This window comes from Trypanosoma brucei, chromosome 7, assembly GCF_000210295.1.
Source record: "Trypanosoma brucei gambiense DAL972 chromosome 7, complete sequence".
Classification (NCBI taxonomy): domain Eukaryota; phylum Euglenozoa; class Kinetoplastea; order Trypanosomatida; family Trypanosomatidae; genus Trypanosoma; species Trypanosoma brucei.
The window spans coordinates 666,040-686,838 of record NC_026740.1 but is presented as its reverse complement, the minus strand read 5'-3'; the positions used below and the strand labels follow the sequence as shown (position 1 = coordinate 686,838).

Here is a 20,799-nt window from a genome sequence, read left to right as displayed (position 1 = left end):
TGGTGAACCATTGATCAAGTTGGAGTTTGTGTTGGTGACCCCGCAACCGGCGCGTTCAATGGGTTTCTAAGATACCTCCTTAATGCCGTTCATCGCAAAAAAAAAGAGAGAAAAAAGAAAGCAGCAGACTTGAAGACACGCGCTCCGGCGACTTGCGAAGTGCTATTATGTCGCTCCGTTACGGGTACGTTTTAACGCTATTTGATTATCGGAAATATAAGGGTATAGATGATGGACTTACGTTGAAAAGTATTGGGGCATTTTGCAGAAAGGGTCCATGAGGTGCCACAGTTGAGTTGTTACCATTGTTTAATAAGTGAGTTTCTGGCCATCTTTTCCTATGCTGAATCACGTGCCATTTATACACATATACTTTTTTATGTGGCATTTCGGTTTCCTTTTTGGTTTTAAACTCTATCTTTTACCTGTGCTTCCCCCTTTGCCTCCACTATATTCTCTCAAGTTTGTTTGTATTTTATCCCACATTTTAACAACTGAATTATCATTATACAGTTTGAAAAATGTACAAGTACGTTCTTCAGGAAAAATCACCCTTTTGCAAGGTGCTGAGGGATGTACTCAACATGTTTGGGGTTCCTGCCGAGAATGTAAACTCTGGAGGTGAGTGTTTCGCTGTTGTAACGGGACCAAAGACACATAATGGACTTGTGCCACTTGTTTCCGCGTTGCGGAAGACGGCAGTGGATGCTAAATTAAAGGAATTTGTTGGTGCAGCCCCGGATGTGGCTCCATTGGTGAATCAGTGGTTGCTCTGGGCGTCGCTGGTCGTCTCGAATGAACCTACACAAACTTTCAAGGACTCCGGCTGCACGAGTTTCATGAGACACTTGTTGCTGCAAGTGGAGAAATGCATTGACCTCAGTGATGGGAAAAAGGGTTTCTTAACTGGAGGGACATTTCCCACAATCGCGGACCTGCTCTTATACGTGGCCGTACACAATCATCCCTTGTGGACACCTGAGGCATACCCGTGCGTGAAAGCTTGGGCACTCCACACTCGAAGCAACGAGAGAGTTGCTCCGCTCATTCCAAATTTGGAGGGTGATGCATTTTCTCAATTTACTCCAGTTGCAACCGGTGGTAGAGCTGGTGCCACTGGCGGAGGAAAGGCTAAGGGTGACAAACCTGTATTCGCCAAACCCTCTGATGAGGAGATACTGCGCCGAAAGCAGGAGAAGGAGAAGGCGAAGTTGGCCAAAGCTGCAAATGCCGCTGCCTCTGCTGCTACTGCAAAGGATGGTATATCTTCGCCAGAGAAAAAGAAGGAAGTAGTGCCATTGAATCCCAATCAGTTGGATTTGCGTGTGGGCCGCTTTCTCAACGTTAGAAGGCACCCCAATTCCGATCGGCTTTTCGTTGAGGACATGGACATTGGTACAGAAACACGCACTGTGGTTAGTGGTCTCGTAGACCACTACAAGGCTGAAGAGGTGGAGGGAACGCTGTGCATTACTGTATGCAACCTGAAACCCAGATCCCTTAGGGACATCAATTCACACGGTATGATCCTTTGTGCTTCCAATGAAACTAGCCTGCGGATCGTACAGCCACCTGAGGGTGCAAAACCTGGGGACCGTATTCTTTTTGGCGAGGCTTACAACAAAGAAGCGCTACTTGAAACAAAGCAACTTTCAGGCAATGCTGCAACGGGTCTTCTCGGTCCTCTTCGCGTGGATGATCAGAGCATCGTGCGTTGGGGTGATATTCCCGCGCAGCACCCCCTCGGTGTCCTAACTGTTCCGGGAATAACAAATGCTATTGTAAAGTGATTGAAATTTGCGCAGGAGGGGGTTGGACGACTGAAATGCAACGGGAAAAAGGAAGTATCATGCACACGCGATTGTAGCAACGGTGAGATGAGGGACTGTGTGTGTATTATGGCACCCCTCTTCTGGCACGAACGCATACTCTGAATTTTTTTCACTCTTCCTTCAGGAAGTTACGGACGAGTCGCATCATTAGGGAGCCACAAGGGAGGGAGGTGTGTGTGTGTGTGTGAAACTTTTAGTATTGGGAGCACTTTATGGTGATTGAATCCGATGCGTGTTCTGTGTTAGTTCTATTAATAATTTATCATTATAACTTCTTTCTTTTAAGGAACGGAAGGCATTAATCTCCTAGCTACCCCTTTCAGGGGTTGGTGTTGCAAGTGAAGCGTGTGAACTGTCACTGCTTTTGATCTCTTCGAATACTTGGTAGATAGATAGCTCTTTTTTGTTTCATTCTCCCTTTTATTCTTTTTTTTTTAAATCTTGCTGAACGTTTATGTTTATTGCGTGGCGCGTCGTTTTATCTTCGAATACGGTATAACCTAGGGCCCTTCATCTACCAGTGTCTGCGTAGAGCACCATCAGTTTAGCCTTTTATTCTTTTTGTGCGGATTGTGTTGGGCAGAGAGTGAGTGAGGTGAGAGCGAAGAATTGCGGACAGCGCACTTCATACTCTGATCTTTCCCTTTACCCTAGCGACAAAATGTATCGGCCTCGTGGCGGCGCTAAGCAGGATCGGAAGGAATCCGCTGCTTCAAGGAAGGCTGACCACTCTGGCTCTCAGACATCCGATGCTACATCATCGGATGTTTCATTTGTTAATTCCATTGTTGGTCTAAAAACCCGTCTATTGACACCATTTATGAAATATGACAAAACACTGAAACAAGTGGTGATTAACCCTGAGCACGACCGAGTTTTTCGCTCAGAGGTGTCGCGCGTACAAGGTGTGGTGCTTCGTGAGCTCCGCCGAATACTGGAGTTTGACTCGAGGTTAACTCCGAAAGAAGCCCTCTATCTGGTGCAAAAGAGCGTTATGCTCGCCTTCGCTTCCTGTGCGGTCGGAAGCGACGGCGAGGTACTCGTACCTTGTGGCTCGGATGAAGAAGCTGAGGTGTTTATGCCACGTCTAGAAAAGATATTTGCCGAACGGAGTGCATGTGCTAAGGCTGTGGTTTCACTTACCGCTGTACTCTGCACAGGTGTGGTGCGGGATAACTATGGAGTCGTGTGCCAGCGGCTGGAGGCGCGCCTCGCTGCAGAAGAAGCCTCACCAGCGAATTCCCGACGGACAGATGTGGAACTTCAGGCTCTTGCGGCTACCAAAAAGAACACACAGGACTTTCTTCAGTTCCGTGCTGCGCTGGTAACCGCATTCGATTCCATAAGTGCACCGTTGACCTCTAACGGCAGCAACTCGATACCTCGTGAAACTGCTGCGGCGGATGGGACTACGGCGAATTTGGTGGTCCAGTCATTTTACAGTCTTTTGGGATGGATGTTGATGGTACAACCGGATCGACTGAACCTGGAAACCACCCGTATCACGCCTTCCCTTCCATTCTCCCCGCAAGATATAAGCGATCCTCCTGTTACTGTAACTTACTACGACCCCTCTTCCGGAAAGATCACAATTGAGCGGTCTGCCTCGTCGTTTAAATGGGGTTTATTGATCAATATGGCGAGCAAACTGATTGGAGTGGAAAATACACTGCGGACTGCCACATCAACCGGTGGTGAACTCTTCCATGCCCTCCAACTAAGCGAGGGTGGATTACCGATTTATAATATAAATGGGGTAACTATTCGTGAACCTGGGGAACAAGAGGCCGATGGTGATGTAAGTGAGGAAGTCCGAGTGTCGCGTCTGGAGAAGTTACAAAACATACTAAAGAGTAAGGTAACAAAAGTCTCGTTGCTTGTTGCAGGTGTTTCGGGCATGCATGATCCTCAGGAGGTTTCGTTTAACATTATACCGCAAGGGGGGGAAGGTGCTTCTGGGCAGGAAGCGTGCCTTATTCTAAAGCGGCCATCTGTTTCCGTAGATTGGAAGCTCAAATTGGTTGCGAATGGTGAAAACCAGTTGATACTAGATAGTGTTTCCCCGAATATTTCGCTTTCAAATGCGGCGAGTGAGTTCATTAACACCCACCTCGGTAATCTGCACGTTGCCCAAGTCAATGGATGCGAGCCGAAAAACAATTCTTTCCTTGATGACGTTATGCGCAGCTCCCTTTTCCTTATTTTGAGATTGCAAACCGTGGCCACTGTAAATTCTGATTCCAAGGACGGATCAGTTGCGGTGGGGGTGGGGAACTCACGGCGGCAACCGAAGGCCACGGAAATCGAGAAGTTGGAGGGTGCTGAACTCGCAGAGAGAGGGGGGTCAAAGAGCAACGTTATGCGTTCGGCTGCGGATGACGAAATCAAGAATGCTGGAAACCTGGATTCACAACACCGGCATGGTACTGACTCGGATAGGCCGCTGCCAGAAGGACAGGGAACACGGGAGCAGGGAGATGAGGAGACACAACATGAAGGTAGCGAGAAAACGGAACCCAAAAAGCGGGGCCGCCGCCGGAAGACGCCCCATTCATCAGAAACCGACGACAGAACCGCGGAAACTTCGGGGGAGGTGAGATCCTCGACGGTAGCGACGATGGAGACCAAAAAGGTTGGGACAACGGAAGGTGAGGAAAAGGGTGAGGCAACCAAGAAAAGGAAAGCTGAGAAAAAGGCCTCTGAAAAGAAGAAGAAGGACAAGGAGGATGCCCGGAAGAAAGCGGGAAAGAAGCTGTCAAAGGCTGCGAAGAAGAGTGGAAAGGAGAAAAAGGGTGGAAAGACAAAGAAGGGAAAAGACAAGGAAGAGGGCGAGGAGAAACGTACAAGGGGGAGGAAAAGCAATAAGGCGAAGGATAGTGAATCTAAGGATGGAGAGGCTAAAGAGGAGACTCACGAAGGTGGAAAGAAAGCAGACAGTGGTGCTGGTACATCGTTGAAGGAGGCAGCGGAGGCTCAAGGTGTGGTAGACAAGCCACTTGTAGACGTAAAACCGCGCTCCGATGCGGCTGTGGTAGTATCCAGGAAGAGCGAAAGCAAAAAAGAATCTTCTTCGTCAACCTCTCCCGGCGGTGGTGATGCAGCTGCGGTGCGCATAGCAGTGGCCCCAAAGGGCAGTGTCGCCATGACTCCTGAGGTCATGGCTGAGCTGAAGGAAGCTCCTCCACTGACGTTTGAGAACGCTGTTACCCTCGATCACTTCGACGGTATGAACATGGAGTTGCGCCGCCCTGACCTAAAAACGTCCTGGGATATCAGCATGACACATGGAGGAGATAAGCTTGTGTTGACTCGTCTTCCTCCTGTCTCAGCGGCACTAAAGACTCATCCGTTTATGAAAACATTGGTTCCAGATGATGCCGGGCAGATTTCATGGCAGGTGGATGGAGTGAATGGTATCGATCTACATAATGCGACGAAGTCGATCAGGTTGCAGGCGATGGATAGCATCAAAAAATCGAGCAAGGTTTCGCTTATTCTTCGGCAGCTTATAAAGTAATGTTGCCCTTCACGGTGTAGGGAGGGGGAGGGTGCAAGTGTGGAGATGCGAGAGTGCCGCCGCCGGTACAGACGGCACGGTTTTAGTGCTGACAAATTATAGAATCCATAGAGAGGGAAAGGTGTGAAAGGCAACGCATGCGGTGTGGGTTCCCACACTCACGGCTCTTCACTACCTGCATACGGACACACATATATACGTGTGTGCGTGTCTGTCTGTAGCAACTTTGTTCAAGTGACAAAACTAAAGGACAACAAAGAAAATGGCAAAAAAAAAACAACAAATGCCTTTTCTTTCTTTCCCCCCTTTTGTTCCTTTTTTTTTTTCAAGCGATAACTGCATCACTATCGGTTTAGTAGCATGCAGGTTGCATTTGTTGGAGACGGAGTAAGGGAAAAAGAATGGGAGAGAGATGTTGGTGTTGTGTCAGCAGCTAAATGTGCCCTTTTCTAAATATATTCATTCTGTAATTTTTCGATCCTTCGTTGGATTCATGCCCCGTGGCTTGAGAACGGATCAAAATTGTTATTGTTGTTGTTGGGAAGGGAGGTGGTATAAGGATCACATCAATATTAACATATCCATGATGGGGTGATTACACGCAGCTTGTATGAATGTGAATATGGGTTCGACGACTCATTCGCCATCAAGTAATCGCATAAACACACATGTATACACGCCCAGAGGGAAATGAAGGTGTTAAGAGAGGAAGTGAGTGGTGATGGGAACGGCTTGAAGTTGAGACCAAGCGCCTTCAAATAACGCACCGTCACAACCCACCTCACACATGAAGAGATATGTTGGGCGTGTTCTTGTTTATGGGATTTAAAACAGGTGTCGTGGCTTTTTACCTAATTGTTACTTCCTTGCGTGTGTGTGTGTCTGTGTCTGTGTCTGTGCCTGTGCGTATGATTGCAAGCAGTTCTCCTGGAAGTGTTTTTGGCTGTGCATTTACGCTTCATCTTTTTTATGTTTTTTTCTTTACTTCAGCGGTGACACAAAAGAATCATTAATTACAACTGGGGTTGCACTCCACAACGAGGAAGGTTATAGGCGAAAAGGTATATAAAATACGGTTTTCAAAGTTTCGTTCCCGCCATTGGTAGGAGCGTGATGGACAAGGACCTCGCGGGGGATATGAAGGCGCTTTTAGCCGCATTGGGAAAGGAAGACGACGTGAGTTGTGGCAATGGGACTGGCACTGCGGGATCGACTTACCCCAGCGATTCGTTAGAGGGTAAACTTGACCAATTGCTCGGTGCTCTGCGGGCGAATGGCTCCGACGTTTGGGAGGGAAAACCATTGCAAGACGATTTAGGAATTCGATTTGACTTCAAACAAAAGGGAAGCTCGGGAGAGCAATCCCATAAGCCGTCGGCGGGCAGCGAAGAATCGGCAAAAGCTTCGTTGGATAGTTTGATGGAAGAGTACGTAGAGGCTGTGGGGAAGGTGCGCGTGACGGAGGGTTCTCCAGATGAGTAAAGTGATACCCACTGCTTAACATTTTTTCCCCGTATCCGCGATACGAATACTGCATTGCCGCTGGAATCTTTTGGTGCTAGGTATGCCTTGTGTTGTTCACTGCGCATCTGCGTGTGTTGAAACGACATGCGGTGAGACTGGTAGCACATATCCATGCCTCTGTGTAACACACCTACGTGAGACACGATACATCAGAGGTTCTCATCATTCGGTGATGTTGTGCGAAGAGGGGTGCGTACCAGGTGAGTTGAAAGCACTGCAAGAAAACAGAGTGATGGGGACCCTAACTCCATGCAGCAGTGTTTTGAAGCTAATTGATGTGTTGTGGGTAACATTAGTTAGAACTAAATGACAATGCACGGAATGGGAAGTAAACACGAAGATATTGAGATGCATACTTGCACCTGCCTTCGTGGCAAAGAAAGGATGGCAAAGCACATATCGAGTTCCAGATGGCAGTATCCACAGAGTTTTAGTGACGGCTTCTTTTACGTGGTGGTACGATACGTCCTCCCGCTTTAATATCTATTTTCCCTCCTGCGCATTGAAACATATATAACCGTCTCTTTATGTATATATGTTCCCTCCACTACTACAACGTTTATTTTAGTCATCCTAGGCAAGAAGCGATGGCGTCGAACATTACACAGGAGCGGTACGACCAGCTGAAGAAGGAGCGTACCTTCCACAAATTCACGTACCGTGGCCACGAAATCGACCCACTACTTGCGCTCACTGAGGAGGAGTTCAAGGCACTTGTGCATGCTCGCGCCCGTAGACGCATGAACCGCCACGCGGACCGTCGCGCCCCTGTGCTTTTGAAGCGCCTGCGTGAGGCGAAGAAGAACGTGAAGGCCGGTGAGAAACCAAAAGCTGTGAAGACACACCTTCGTGATGTTGTGATCACGCCTGAGATGGTGGGTTCTGTTGTGGGAATCTACAATGGTCGCCAGTTTAATGCGGTGGAGATCAAGGGTGAGATGATTGGCCATTATCTTGGAGAGTTCTCGCTGACGTACAAACCTGTCGCTCACGGCCGCCCCGGTTTTGGTGCGACTCACTCTTCTCGTTTCATTCCCCTCAAGTAGTGAAGCATCGAGAGTTGAATGGGATGCAATCCATGACTTGTTTGGTCTTGTTTTTATTTTCATTTCTGTGAACGGTGCTTTGGTTTCTTCCCTTTTTTAATGCGCAACTTGTTGGGTTTCACCCCTCGTTTATCTTTTGCTGTCTTCTCTTTTCTTTCAAATGTTACTCTTTCCATTTGGCCTTCGATTTGTTTGTCTGTTCGGTTGCATTTGTAACTGTTTTTTGCTTCTTTCGTGGCTTTAACTTTCCACATATTGGTTCTACAATAACAAATAATATAAAATAACGTGAGAATCGTCGATTAAAAAGGAGGGTATTAAGTTTGACTCCCGTGACCGAGGCGGTTGACGTTAACGAGAAGTACCGTCAAATCACAAAGTAATCTAAAACGGGGGAAAGTCAGGAAAAGAAAAAAAGGGCGCAAGGGAGGTGGAATAAGATGCCAAAAAAAGGGAAAAAGAATGCGACGAAGAACAACGTCAAGGATGTGGATATTGATGCTTTAGTGGCTGCAATTGAGGGCACTTCTGTACCATCGAAAAACTCGAAGGAGGGAATGACTCGGAAGCAGGCCATGGCCCTGGAGGAGAAGCAAATGGAGGAAGTGCTTACGAAACCCGTGGCTGCAGCTCAACCGCTTGTCGATGAGCATCGTCTACGGATGTCGCTCCTAGCGGAGCGGCTGATGCACGAGAAGGCAATACGTGATGCCGAGGTGGTAAAAGCCCTCGTGCCATTGAAAGAGGAGGAGAAGGCCTGGCAAAAGGTTTCAGACAACAAGTATATTCGCTATGAACAATTCGATGGTGACGAAGAGGTGATGAATTTTATCGTACAACTGTTCACAAAGGAGTTGACAGAGCCTTACAGCAGCTTCACATATGAGTATTTTATTTTCGGATGGCCTGATTTAACAATTGTTGCGTACGGTTACGACGGTGAGGACGTGCCTGACGCGTCCGTGAAAGGCAAACGTGTAGGGGCTGTAGTTTCTCGTGTGTCGCGCAAGCGCATCGACAGTCCGCTGCGCGGTTACGTAGCTATGTTCGCCGTTATCCCCGAGTTCCGTGGTTTCCGGCTTGGGAGCCGGCTGGTTACGCTCACTATTGAGCTCATGAGGGAAAAAGGGTGTGATGAAGTTTACCTGGAAACTCCGACAAACAACGAACGTGCTCTTTCATTGTACTTGAATTTGGGATTCGCAAAGTCTAAATTTCTGCCGCGCTACTACCTTGATCATTCCGACGCCGTCCGTTTGAAGTTGTGGTTGAAGGATCCCCCGTTCTGTACTCCTGTGCAACCCGCTACTCCGGCTGTAGCTGTGGCTGCCGCTGTTTCTCCTTCTACCTCTACTTCTACTATCTGAGATTCTTTTAACATCTTTTCGCGGAGAGGCGTGCAATCGCTCACGAGTTTACCTGGCAGGCGCAGCCGTAGCGATAAGCTGATCCAGTTTAGGGATAGACCGTGAGACGTATGTACTGAAGCGGAGGTGGAGCATGTCTGAGATTGAAAAGAGTATGAGTAATAGGGTGGAGTGTGGTTTACTGAAAGAAAGGAAAAGGGAGGGGGTGGTGAGCACAATCAACCTGTTGACTTCTTATTTTCCACGAGAAATCGATCGTCTCTCTAGCGGTGGTGGTGTTTTGCGTGTAATGCCTTACATGTAGATGGAGAATATCCTCCTGCGAACATGAGGGATTTCATGGTGGATGCCGCCATTCGAGTTGAGGGAGGAGCCGAACAAAAAGTGAAACAATAAACAAAAAATATAAAGAATAAGATTATTATTGTGTTTTGTTTACACTTACCCCCTTCTTTCCTTCATTTTTTTTTCACTTCGTCATTCGTGCGTGTATTTGTGATGACAGCGCGTTGTCGAGTCACACAAGTTACTTAATAATAACGGTGTGGAGGCCAACAGTCGGTGACGACTACCTTTAAACTCGGGGAGGGGCTTGTTTTTGAAGTATTGAGGAAGAGGGGCAGCCCACAATGCGCATTGTTATGTTTGCATGACGTGCATATGAGGAGCCTTCGTGCGCACACTCCAATGCATTGTGTGGAATTTTTTTTTTACCTCTTCTTTTTAACTTCTTTTTTCTCACCTGTTGAAAGTGGGTTAAAAGAGGGCGTGGGAGAAGGACTTGTGTGTGCGTGACAGATCGAAAGAAAGGTGCGCTGCAGAGAGTACTTTTTCCTAAAGAAGAAAGTAAAATAGGAGTCCTCTTATATATATATATATATAAAGCCGTTTTAGCTGCTTTCTGCCAGGATTCGTTCTTTCCACGAAGAGCTTATTGGTGGCTATAAAGGAAAGGGAGGGAAGTTTGTTCGGATGCAGTTGGGAAATTTGGGCTAATCATGTCTATACTCCACTACGCATGGATACAGATAGTCACTCGCTCCGTTTACTTCGTTTCCTCGTTTAGTTGTTTGGTAGCAGTACTGCGGCCTCCGCTAACGCGACTTACACACCCCCCTTTTTTTTACTGGTCGGGGAACTGCGGCGTGTTACGATTCCTCTTTCTTAATTCTGCTACTGTGGTGTTCGTAACTTTAAGTACATAAATTAGTTGTTTCCCACTATTTGTTTCTTCTTTATCCTTGTACACATCCTGTGAAACGTGTATACGGAACAAGGGAGGGAGGGGGCCAATTTTAACAGCAAGGGCCTCACCTCCTACCTTTATTACTATTATTATTGTTATACAAAGAAGCGAAGTGGTGAGGGAGTGACCGACAATTGGGGTTTTGATCAACAGTAGAAGTGCCACGGAGCGAAGGTAAATATAGGACCAAAGAGTCGTGGTCGAGACAATACAATAAAAACGGTGGTCACTGTCGAAAAACGACAGCATGTCCGATGACGCCAAAACCACTCTTAGCCGCAGCGTACTACAGAGTTGCTCTCTAGAATCCACACTGGCGAATGCACGATCGCTAACTCGAACCATGAGCTTCGTGCCACAAATACCTCTGCGGTTCGATACCCCAAACAAGAAAAGAAAGGCGATGCGTGACGCTCACTTGGCTACACCTACGAAACCATCTGAACAACCAGTTTGCATGCCGTTATTGAAAAGTGGGAGGGGAGCTTTGGAGCATAAGGTATGGAACACCGACGCCACTCCTACGGAGGGTACAACAAGCGCTAAGAAGCGAGTACAGGAAATTGAAACTAGCATGTGCACCACTTGCGCTAGACATGTGCCGGAGCCGCAACGGTCCATAAACATGGCGAAGGCATTAGACGATATGGGTCGTGTGTATCCTTCATTGTCTGGTGTGATGCTGATAACTCGGCGTTATGTAAAGGAACTCGCCTCAACGCTAGAGGCAATGCAGGAGTCGCACACATCAGAGGTGAAACGGTTGGAGGAAACAGTGTATAAAAAATATGAAAAGTTTTTCGAGGGAAAAGTACTTCAACTTATCCGCGAAAACCGTAAAACAGAGGCGGTGGCAAAACAACTACGCGAGGAGGTGTTTACGTTGCGAAAGCAGCGTGATGACGAACTATCGAAGGCGAAAGAGATTGTGATGACGCGATTGAATGATTGCGAGCGGAAGGAGGATGAGTTCAACATGCTAAAAAGGCTTGTGACACTGGTGTTTAAAACTAACCAGGGACTCGTCAACCAGGTGGAGGACTTGAGTTCGCTCCTTAGAAAGCATCGCATTGACGTGCCCAAGATAGACGATGCGCTCTTTCTGTACAACAAACCTAAGACATCAAATGCGATCAACTCCAATGAGGATGGCGTGAAAAAACTGAGTGAGCAGGTATCACCTCAGTTTATCGAGGCTTCACGTAAGGAAATGAGCAATTCGCGTCTTACTCTTCAGCGTGAGCTGCTGAATAATGCTTTTGATGATTGCTCCGCGTACCGACTTCAAATTAATGTTCTGCGTACCAGTAACAATAATCTTCGTCTGCAAGTAGCGTCGCTTCAGGGACAGATTGTTGACCTTGAAAAATACATTCATGAGAAGCGCTTCATGAACACCGGGGTTGAGGGCGATGACGTACCTCTGACGCCACGACCGCGTAACTTGCCCTTCGCCATTCAAACGGATCTGGGTGTCGATTTAAAGAAGAGCACGTGTGGAATTGTTGCAGAACTCACAGCGGTTGCAATGAACCTTAAGCACCAGTTAAATTCCTCCGTCCTTGCGCTGCGTCGTCTGGCGAACGTACTCGAATGGATTGATGATGAGAACCTCTTAAAAACCGTTGGGGATGAGGGTGTTTGGGGACTCATTCCAGTGTTCCCAAATTCTATGTGGAACGAAATTCCCCACTTTTTGCGCACCAACGTTGACTGCGATATTCCTAATCTTAACTGGAGCGGTGAGGATGTTTCTTCCCTTTTGTACGACTTCTTTTCTCGCTTTGAAGCATTACGGTTGGCGTGCCGCTTCAAACGGGACTCTAAAATGTTCATACCTCGGGTGTACCAATTGTTCGAACGTATTGAAAATTACCTTGTTCGACTCGATGCAACAGTGTCAGAAGTGGAGGAACGCGTAGAAAATGTTCCTTTTGGTTACGTGGTTACCTATTTCCTCAACAAATTTCTTCGGACGTATACCTACGGGTCGCCTCATCAGCACTTATTCCAGTCAGGGACCGTGGCTCCCACGTATCCATCTAATAACTCCGCCGCCGCAGTTGAAATGGAGTTTGCCAAAGTAAGCTACAACCTCTGGTACGCTGCTCGGCGGCACAAGGATACACAACCATTATGTTATCTCTTCGTCAATGTGTTGGATGGCCGGCTACCACTTGGGTTGTTCGGTTTGATGGAACGAGTATTACGTAACGCGGAGGCAGGGATATTAAAATATGACACAGACGGAAGCAACTTGTTTACATACAACAAACTTGTGTCATCGGTTCTCAAGGTGGTGGGCGATATGGATGCGCAGGTTGGGCGCTGCGTCGTTCTTGCGGTGGCTGAGACATTTAGGGAGAGTGACGTGCCGGTTGTTGGTGGGAGGATAAATTTCAAGGATGTATCAGCCGACGAAGCCGCGCCGCGAGCCGACGAGCGAAAGGTGCGTCATCGGCCATCCTACCAAGGACAAGGCATTGTGAAAGTAGAGCCGAATAGTAGTCATTGCCGCGTAGGCGCGTCGGTTCTCACTCGCTTTTGGCGCCGCCTCGTCATTAGATCTCATGAATACGTATATGATATTATTGAAAGTATTCTTGGTCCCTTCATAGTTGAGAGCCAGGTGGTCGCGGGTGTTTTTTTGCTCCCGATCGTAACCTCAACCGCTGCGATGCAGGCATTCGACGAGAACAAATATGAACCATCAGAAACCTATCTTCAGCGCTCCTGCCCTTTCATGCGAAGCAAGGCGGATAAGCAAAGAGGTTCTTCACCGAACAAAGAGAATCCGCAACTCCTCAATCTATCAGAGTCGTATGATATGTTAAGGCTGGAGCGGACGGCCTTCATTCAACCTTTCAAAGATATTTCTTTGGAGGCAGTCTTCACAGATGTTCTGACACGGGTTAAACACATTGGAAGCTCGATTCACTTTTCCATTGATGCATCGGGATCAAAGTTGGTCTCTTCACCAACGGTTTCCGCCGTGAAAACAAACCACCCGTCACCGAGAGAGAACAAAAACCAACGAGAAAACAGTGAAGGTGTGAAGGGGAGAAGGAGCCGATCTAAAAGTATTAGCAAAGGAAAACAACGGGCAAATGAAAGTAACGTACCGTCACCACCGACATCGAGTCTTCGGGACCCTACAAATGACTGTGTGCCACTAAGTCTCGTAGTGCAGTCGGACAAGGACGTTGTGGAGTGGTACGATTTTTGTGCTGCTTTACGCCAGACGGTCATCTCGATACCCAACAGCGTCTTTTCTGACGGAGATGCGAAAACGGAAAGAGAAGATTAGCTTCCTTTAAAGAATTTTTCCTCTCTTGAAGAGAGGTTGCGATCATGTTGTGCTAAGAAATAAAAGGACGTGTGAGACAAGGGGGCCTGAAGAAGCTCGGTAGAGGCTGCTGGTGAGGTGGAAAGAGCACAAGCAAAAAGGAGGGGATTGCCAACGAAAAATATCACGGCCCCCCCTCCTCCAGCTGTGGGTCTCGACTTTGTTAATACATGCGTATGAAGTATAAGTACGCATGTGTATTTGTACGTGTATAACCCCACCCAACGGGGTCACATCCACCTGAGATATGCGCAACTAGCTGATCGGGTTGGTGCCAGATCATGGCAGATGATCCTTCGCTACATTTTCCATGACGCGGTTACCAATTTTTGGAGAATCAAAACGAGGAAACTTGTGGCTGAATACATTCTCTGTTTGGTCTTCATTATAGCTGTTTGTTGATGTAGATGTTCCGATACAGAACGCGGAAAGGTGTTCACTTTTTACGATGCTTTGGATATGATCACTTCTTCAGATGACTTGCGGTCCACCGGCCCCGCGTTTCTCTCCCCCCTGATTGTAACAGTTTGATATATATTTATATATTCATATGTACGAACGAAGAGGAGGCCGTCACTTGTGATAAGGTGTTCGTCTCCAAAAGTGGTGTTAACACACTTAAGCGTTTGTTGGAGTAACGGCTTTTCCCTTCCTGGTGGCTTTCCGCTTTTATGTCTTTTCCCTCCCTTTTCCTTATAATTAATATCGTGTAGACGGAGAGAAGGCGATGGCGTCGAACATTACACAGGAGCGGTACGACCAGCTGAAGAAGGAGCGTACCTTCCACAAATTCACGTACCGTGGCCACGAAATCGACCCACTACTTGCGCTCACTGAGGAGGAGTTCAAGGCACTTGTGCATGCTCGCGCCCGTAGACGCATGAACCGCCACGCGGACCGTCGCGCCCCTGTGCTTTTGAAGCGCCTGCGTGAGGCGAAGAAGAACGTGAAGGCCGGTGAGAAACCAAAAGCTGTGAAGACACACCTTCGTGATGTTGTGATCACGCCTGAGATGGTGGGTTCTGTTGTGGGAATCTACAATGGTCGCCAGTTTAATGCGGTGGAGATCAAGGGTGAGATGATTGGCCATTATCTTGGAGAGTTCTCGCTGACGTACAAACCTGTCGCTCACGGCCGCCCCGGTTTTGGTGCGACTCACTCTTCTCGTTTCATTCCCCTCAAGTAGTGAAGCATCGAGAGTTGAATGGGATGCAATCCATGACTTGTTTGGTCTTGTTTCACGCCTGCCTATGCATCATTTTGTGGTATTGTGTTGCCTTCCCTTCGATCAAGAACACTAAGTTTAGTTATGTTCTTTCTTTCTTTTTTATTTTTATTGCTTGTGAAAGCACTCCATTTTTTTTTGGTTGGTATGAGGGGGGGGAGTCCCTGCTGTTTTGACATCTTATTCCGTGTTATGTCTGCTTGTTGATATTGAATTTGGTGTGAATGTTCGTTTTCTTTTTTCCTCGCCTTTCTTTCTCTTCTTTTTTTTTTTTTTAATGTACATTAGGTGCTGCATCTCAACAAAGGCTTATTGGTGGGACGTATTTACTGGATCATTTTATTCAAAGCACTTTCCGTGCAGCTGTTTCTCTGAATTGAGTGAGGAAAGGGATTTAGGAAAGGACGACAGGTGGGCTGATAACGGGGTACAGCGGATTAAAAACCTGACAACAAACAGGGATAAATAAAAGAAAGAATATTTTGTAATAAAAACTCTTAACCCACATTCCAGGTAGGTAAAAAAAAAAAGAGAAATAGGAAATTTTGGTCGATATCCAGGGAGGGGGAGGAGCAGAGGGGGAGGTTAAGTGTGATTGTGTTATTAGTTATACATATATACACATTTATTGGCGCTCGTTTTGTTTTTGTTTTTAGGTTGACGGAGTTTGTCTAACCCCCTGGTAGTGTGTGCACGACGAAAGGCAGTTTGGGCCGGGCAAATTCGCACGAACCTGTGACTGGTACTGCTTCTGTGGTGGTATAAAACACACCAAAAGGGCATTAAGTAAAAGGGAGTTTGAATTCTCCACTCATTTTTGGTGGAGTGGAGGTGTAAATCTTCTCTCTTTTTGTTTTTTTCGTGACGGTATCACCGTCTTCGTGCGCACTTTTGTAGACGCGTTCGTTTACCTGGAAGTTCTTCTTTGAGCGCTTAATAGGAGCCGAACCCACCTGTTGCGGACACAGGTCAATACGCTGCGGCGTGAAAGTGCGACAAGTGCCAGGCTTTCCCCCTCCCTTATCAACGTCTTATGCGTTGGTGAGTGTTATTCCGTGAGGCAGAGGTGACTTTACGTATTATAACGAGCGACGCAATATCGCTGTAAAGAGACACGGAAAGCAATTGGAAGAAGTTTCACTTACGTGCAACGCTGGTTGCCTTAAGACACCAGGTGTTCACAGGAAGCAGCAGCGGTGACAAAGAAGAATTTAGTCATTTGAGTTGCCCTCAGTGTGAAGGTGCCAGGAGCACATCTACCTTCAAGTTTCCTGTATAATATATATATATATATATAATAGTCACTCATCTGCACAAGACTGAACGCCTATCACGGTTACCAAGTACGTGGGTGTGTTTCCACAACTACCGCATTTCGTTAGTTGCCAGCGCATCTTCTGATGAGATCGCGAAATACGGATGCGCCATCGAGACGCCGTGGAGGTTTAGCGCGGGCTGCAGGGCTCCTCAAGCGTGCGGCGACTAGAAGGGATAGTTTGGAGAGCAAAACCGTAGGCAGCTTCACGTCATCCCCACCCCCTTCCGCTCCACAAGATCGCGTCTCTCGCACCAGTACTGTGGGGATGTGGGAAGATGTTGACACGCGGTCTGCATCGCGGTATTATGAAAAGAACCCTCCTTCTCCCATTAGGCTAAACTCCGCCTTCCATCGTTCTCATGGTGGGCAGGTTGGACAGGGGTTCAAAGCAGCACGTGCTCACCCAATGAGTGCAACAACCTCTATCGGTCGCTTCGGTTCTATTCTGTTTAGCGGCGACACAATGTCTGTGCCCAGGGGGCGAGGCCATTCCAAGAGTCCTGCGGTTTCTCCGGCTGCTGATATAATTGCTCACATCGTCACAGATGACCTGAAGGGTAGTGTAGAGAGGAGCAGGCGAGAAGTATCAACTGACCCCCCATGTTGGAGGGTTCAGCACGATGAGGACATTGCACGGCATGAACTCCACATAGAAGAAATGGAAGCGTATTCCGCTCTAATTCAAAAAATGATGACACATAGAGTGCTTCAGGTTAAAGCTTATCAGCAACGGTTAGATGCAGAAGAAAAGATGTGGTTAGCACTACAAAATGTACATGCTGTAATCGAGAAGGAGGAGGAGAGACGCAACTTGATAGTTAGCAAGGAAAGCGTCGATAGGCGCAACCTCACGAGGAAGGTTGATGGCGGCGAGTGTAGCGACGAGGAGGAACCAGCGGTGGAAATAAACGCAGGTGAATGGATTAGTTACGCGTATCCGCTACAAACTGAAAAGCTGCGTATACAAGAGTCAGCACAACGTCAACGAATGTATCTTGAACACGCCATTGCAATCCATAAATTACAAACAAGGATGAGACTGGCACTAAAAATGTTAAACGCTGCACGAATAAAGAAAGAGGAAATAGATGAGAAAGGACATCCAACTGAAAAATATCCAGTTAGAAAATCTAACACCAATGAGAGTCTCCTTCTATGGAACTCTTGGGACTCCGACTTGGATGAGGCGATGGATCAAGAAATATACGAACTCATAAATATTTTATGGAAAAACGACAAAGTGTCACACTCCACACCAACGACGCTCAACGAAACACAGGATATGGCTTCAACGCAATCACCAACTAAACGACACATAAAGGCAGACTATGAAGAGCCAGAAAAAATAAAGACAACAGAACGAGAGGAGATCATAAACAAACATGAACAAAGGAAAAACTACAAGCAAGGAATAATATGCAGGGAGGAGCAGGAGAGGGATAAGATAATGGAAAACGAGGTAAACGCCATGTTCAACATACTAAGAAACACAAATAAAACACAAAAAGAAGAAATTTACGAAGATGCAAATAAAGAAAAAATACAAAAAAAAATAGAAGAGAACAAAAAAGACGAATATTCATACGAAATCAAAGAAAACAATAATCAAGGCATATCGGATCAAGACAATCAAAAAAGCACAAAAAATAACTCAGCGGAAACAAATAACAAATCCAACGAAAAACGTATACGCAGTACATCCAAAAAAGTTGATTGTGCATTTGATCTCCATGATCAATTCACTGATGACATGCTTGCGATATCTATGGATAATGTCACCGCAACTGAAACACAGGACCGTGAAGGATTGCAAGGTGATGAATGCCGTGAGCGGTTTGCATTATGTGCTTCTGCTATTGAAAGTGAAGAGGACGCCTCCCGCAAGGATATTGTCTGTGCATATGATGATTGTGCATTTGATCTCCATGATCAATTCACTGATGACATGCTTGCGATATCTATGGATAATGTCACCGCAACTGAAACACAGGACCGTGAAGGATTGCAAGGTGATGAATGCCGTGAGCGGTTTGCATTATGTGCTTCTGCTATTGAAGGTGAAGAGGACGCCTCCCGCAAGGATATTGTCTGTGCATATGATGATTGTGCATTTGATCTCCATGATCAATTCACTGATGACATGCTTGCGATATCTATGGATAATGTCACCGCAACTGAAACACAGGACCGTGAAGGATTGCAAGGTGATGAATGCCGTGAGCGGTTTGCATTATGTGCTTCTGCTATTGAAGGTGAAGAGGACGCCTCCCGCAAGGATATTGTTTGTGCATATGATGATTGTGCATTTGATCTCCATGATCAATTCACTGATGACATGCTTGCGATATCTATGGATAATGTCACCGCAACTGAAACACAGGACCGTGAAGGATTGCAAGGTGATGAATGCCGTGAGCGGTTTGCATTATGTGCTTCTGCTATTGAAGGTGAAGAGGACGCCTCCCGCAAGGATATTGTTTGTGCATATGATGATCGTGCATTTGATCTCCATGATCAATTCACTGATGACATGCTTGCGATATCTATGGATAATGTCACCGCAACTGAAACACAGGACCGTGAAGGATTGCAAGGTGATGAATGCCGTGAGCGGTTTGCATTATGTGCTTCTGCTATTGAAGGTGAAGAGGACGCCTCCCGCAAGGATATTGTTTGTGCATATGATGATTGTGCATTTGATCTCCATGATCAATTCACTGATGACATGCTTGCGATATCTATGGATAATGTCACCGCAACTGAAACACAGGACCGTGAAGGATTGCAAGGTGATGAATGCCGTGAGCGGTTTGCATTATGTGCTTCTGCTATTGAAGGTGAAGAGGACGCCTTCCGCAAGGATATTGTTTGTGCATATGATGATCGTGCATTTGATCTCCATGATCAATTCACTGATGACATGCTTGCGATATCTATGGATAATGTCACCGCAACTGAAACACAGGACCGTGAAGGATTGCAAGGTGATGAATGCCGTGAGCGGTTTGCATTATGTGCTTCTGCTATTGAAGGTGAAGAGGACGCCTCCCGCAAGGATATTGTTTGTGCATATGATGATCGTGCATTTGATCTCCATGATCAATTCACTGATGACATGCTTGCGATATCTATGGATAATGTAACCGCAACTGAAACACAGGACCGTGAAGGATTGCAAGGTGATGAATGCCGTGAGCGGTTTGCATTATGTGCTTCTGCTATTGAAGGTGAAGAGGACGCCTCCCGCAAGGATATTGTTTGTGCATATGATGATCGTGCATTTGATCTCCATGATCAATTCACTGATGACATGCTTGCGATATCTATGGATAATGTAACCGCAACTGAAACACAGGACCGTGAAGGATTGCAAGGTGATGAATGCCGTGAGCGGTTTGCATTATGTGCTTCTGCTATTGGAGGTGAAGAGGACGCCTCCCGCAAGGATATTGTTTGTGCATATGATGATTGTGCATTTGATCTCCATGATCAATTCACTGATGACATGCTTGCGATATCTATGAATAATGTCACCGCAACTGAAACACAGGACCGTGAAGGGTTGCATTTTGTTGCTGAAACGTTGAAAACTCTTAATGCTGTCGAAAGTGGACAATCTACCTTCGGTGTTAAAGCTGGTGATGTTTTATATTTTGGATTTGATGGTGACAGGAGGCAACTTGTACCTGGTGCCTTTAATACATATGGTGCTGGAACTTCTTTGCAAAATGACGTCTTACGCGCAGGAGAAGGAGTTGACTCGTTGCGACCTTTTAATGCTGGTGAAACTGCAGAATCTACCTTCAGTGATAAAGCTGGTGATGTGCTATATTTTGGATTCGATGGTGAGAGGAGGGGAATTGCCCCTGGTGCCTTCAATACATATGGTGCTGGAACTTCTTTGCAAAATGACACCTTACGTGCAGGAGAAGGAGTGGACGCTTCTGGTTCTTTTTCCTGTGGTCTTATGGACGTGGAGGAGGATGAGCGGATTCTTTTATTGCAGGAGGAGGATAGGCGGTTCAAACGGTTGCTGAAGCGTTTTGTTTCCCGTCCGGTAAATGATTTAGAAAAACGTCGTGGTAATCCGAATATGCGGGTTGATGTTGCTTCATTTACGTGTGGTTGTGTGTTGGAGAGATGGGTTATCCGTAACCGCTGAGATCGTGATTTTTTTTTCTATACTTTGTGTTGCTGCTAGAATATTTTTTAAATGTTTTCTTGTGTATTGAGCATAGTTTTGAATGTGTTTGTGTCCCTTTTCCTTGACCGCAAACTTTTTCTTTTTTTGAAGTTTTGTAATTTCTCTTCTTGAATTGTTAATATCTGTGTTATTTTCGCTCTTACCTCACTTTCTCAGTTAATGATGGTCGGGCTG

The 20,799-nt window shown here is 46.6% G+C and overlaps 8 protein-coding genes across 8 annotated transcripts; all 8 read left to right on the top strand.

Moving 5' to 3' along the window:
- Window positions 1–521: 521 nt before the first annotated feature.
- TbgDal_VII2670 (tyrosyl-tRNA synthetase, putative) lies at window positions 522–1,790 on the top strand (the record flags this gene model as incomplete). Its single annotated transcript, XM_011776286.1, has 1 exon — window positions 522–1,790. One exon carries the CDS (start codon window positions 522–524, stop codon window positions 1,788–1,790), a length of 1,269 nt encoding a protein of 422 aa, XP_011774588.1.
- Window positions 1,791–2,493: 703 nt separating this feature from the next.
- Window positions 2,494–5,349, top strand: TbgDal_VII2660 (hypothetical protein, conserved; the record flags this gene model as incomplete). Its single annotated transcript, XM_011776285.1, has 1 exon — window positions 2,494–5,349. One exon carries the CDS (start codon window positions 2,494–2,496, stop codon window positions 5,347–5,349), a length of 2,856 nt encoding a protein of 951 aa, XP_011774587.1.
- A 1,113-nt stretch (window positions 5,350–6,462) lies between these two features.
- Window positions 6,463–6,831, top strand: TbgDal_VII2650 (hypothetical protein, conserved; the record flags this gene model as incomplete). Its single annotated transcript, XM_011776284.1, has 1 exon — window positions 6,463–6,831. The coding sequence occupies one exon, from the start codon at window positions 6,463–6,465 to the stop codon at window positions 6,829–6,831; it is 369 nt and encodes a 122-aa protein (XP_011774586.1).
- Window positions 6,832–7,400: 569 nt separating this feature from the next.
- TbgDal_VII2640 (40S ribosomal protein S15, putative) lies at window positions 7,401–7,919 on the top strand (the record flags this gene model as incomplete). The annotated part of the gene is made up of 1 exon (XM_011776283.1): window positions 7,401–7,919. One exon carries the CDS (start codon window positions 7,401–7,403, stop codon window positions 7,917–7,919), a length of 519 nt encoding a protein of 172 aa, XP_011774585.1.
- Window positions 7,920–8,359: 440 nt separating this feature from the next.
- On the top strand, window positions 8,360–9,286 carry TbgDal_VII2630 (N-acetyltransferase, putative; the record flags this gene model as incomplete). Its single annotated transcript, XM_011776282.1, has 1 exon — window positions 8,360–9,286. One exon carries the CDS (start codon window positions 8,360–8,362, stop codon window positions 9,284–9,286), a length of 927 nt encoding a protein of 308 aa, XP_011774584.1.
- A 1,493-nt stretch (window positions 9,287–10,779) lies between these two features.
- On the top strand, window positions 10,780–13,839 carry TbgDal_VII2620 (hypothetical protein, conserved; the record flags this gene model as incomplete). The annotated part of the gene is made up of 1 exon (XM_011776281.1): window positions 10,780–13,839. The coding sequence occupies one exon, from the start codon at window positions 10,780–10,782 to the stop codon at window positions 13,837–13,839; it is 3,060 nt and encodes a 1,019-aa protein (XP_011774583.1).
- A 766-nt stretch (window positions 13,840–14,605) lies between these two features.
- Window positions 14,606–15,064, top strand: TbgDal_VII2610 (40S ribosomal protein S15, putative; the record flags this gene model as incomplete). The annotated part of the gene is made up of 1 exon (XM_011776280.1): window positions 14,606–15,064. The coding sequence occupies one exon, from the start codon at window positions 14,606–14,608 to the stop codon at window positions 15,062–15,064; it is 459 nt and encodes a 152-aa protein (XP_011774582.1).
- A 1,439-nt stretch (window positions 15,065–16,503) lies between these two features.
- On the top strand, window positions 16,504–20,583 carry TbgDal_VII2600 (hypothetical protein, conserved; the record flags this gene model as incomplete). The annotated part of the gene is made up of 1 exon (XM_011776279.1): window positions 16,504–20,583. The coding sequence occupies one exon, from the start codon at window positions 16,504–16,506 to the stop codon at window positions 20,581–20,583; it is 4,080 nt and encodes a 1,359-aa protein (XP_011774581.1).
- Window positions 20,584–20,799: the final 216 nt, after the last annotated feature.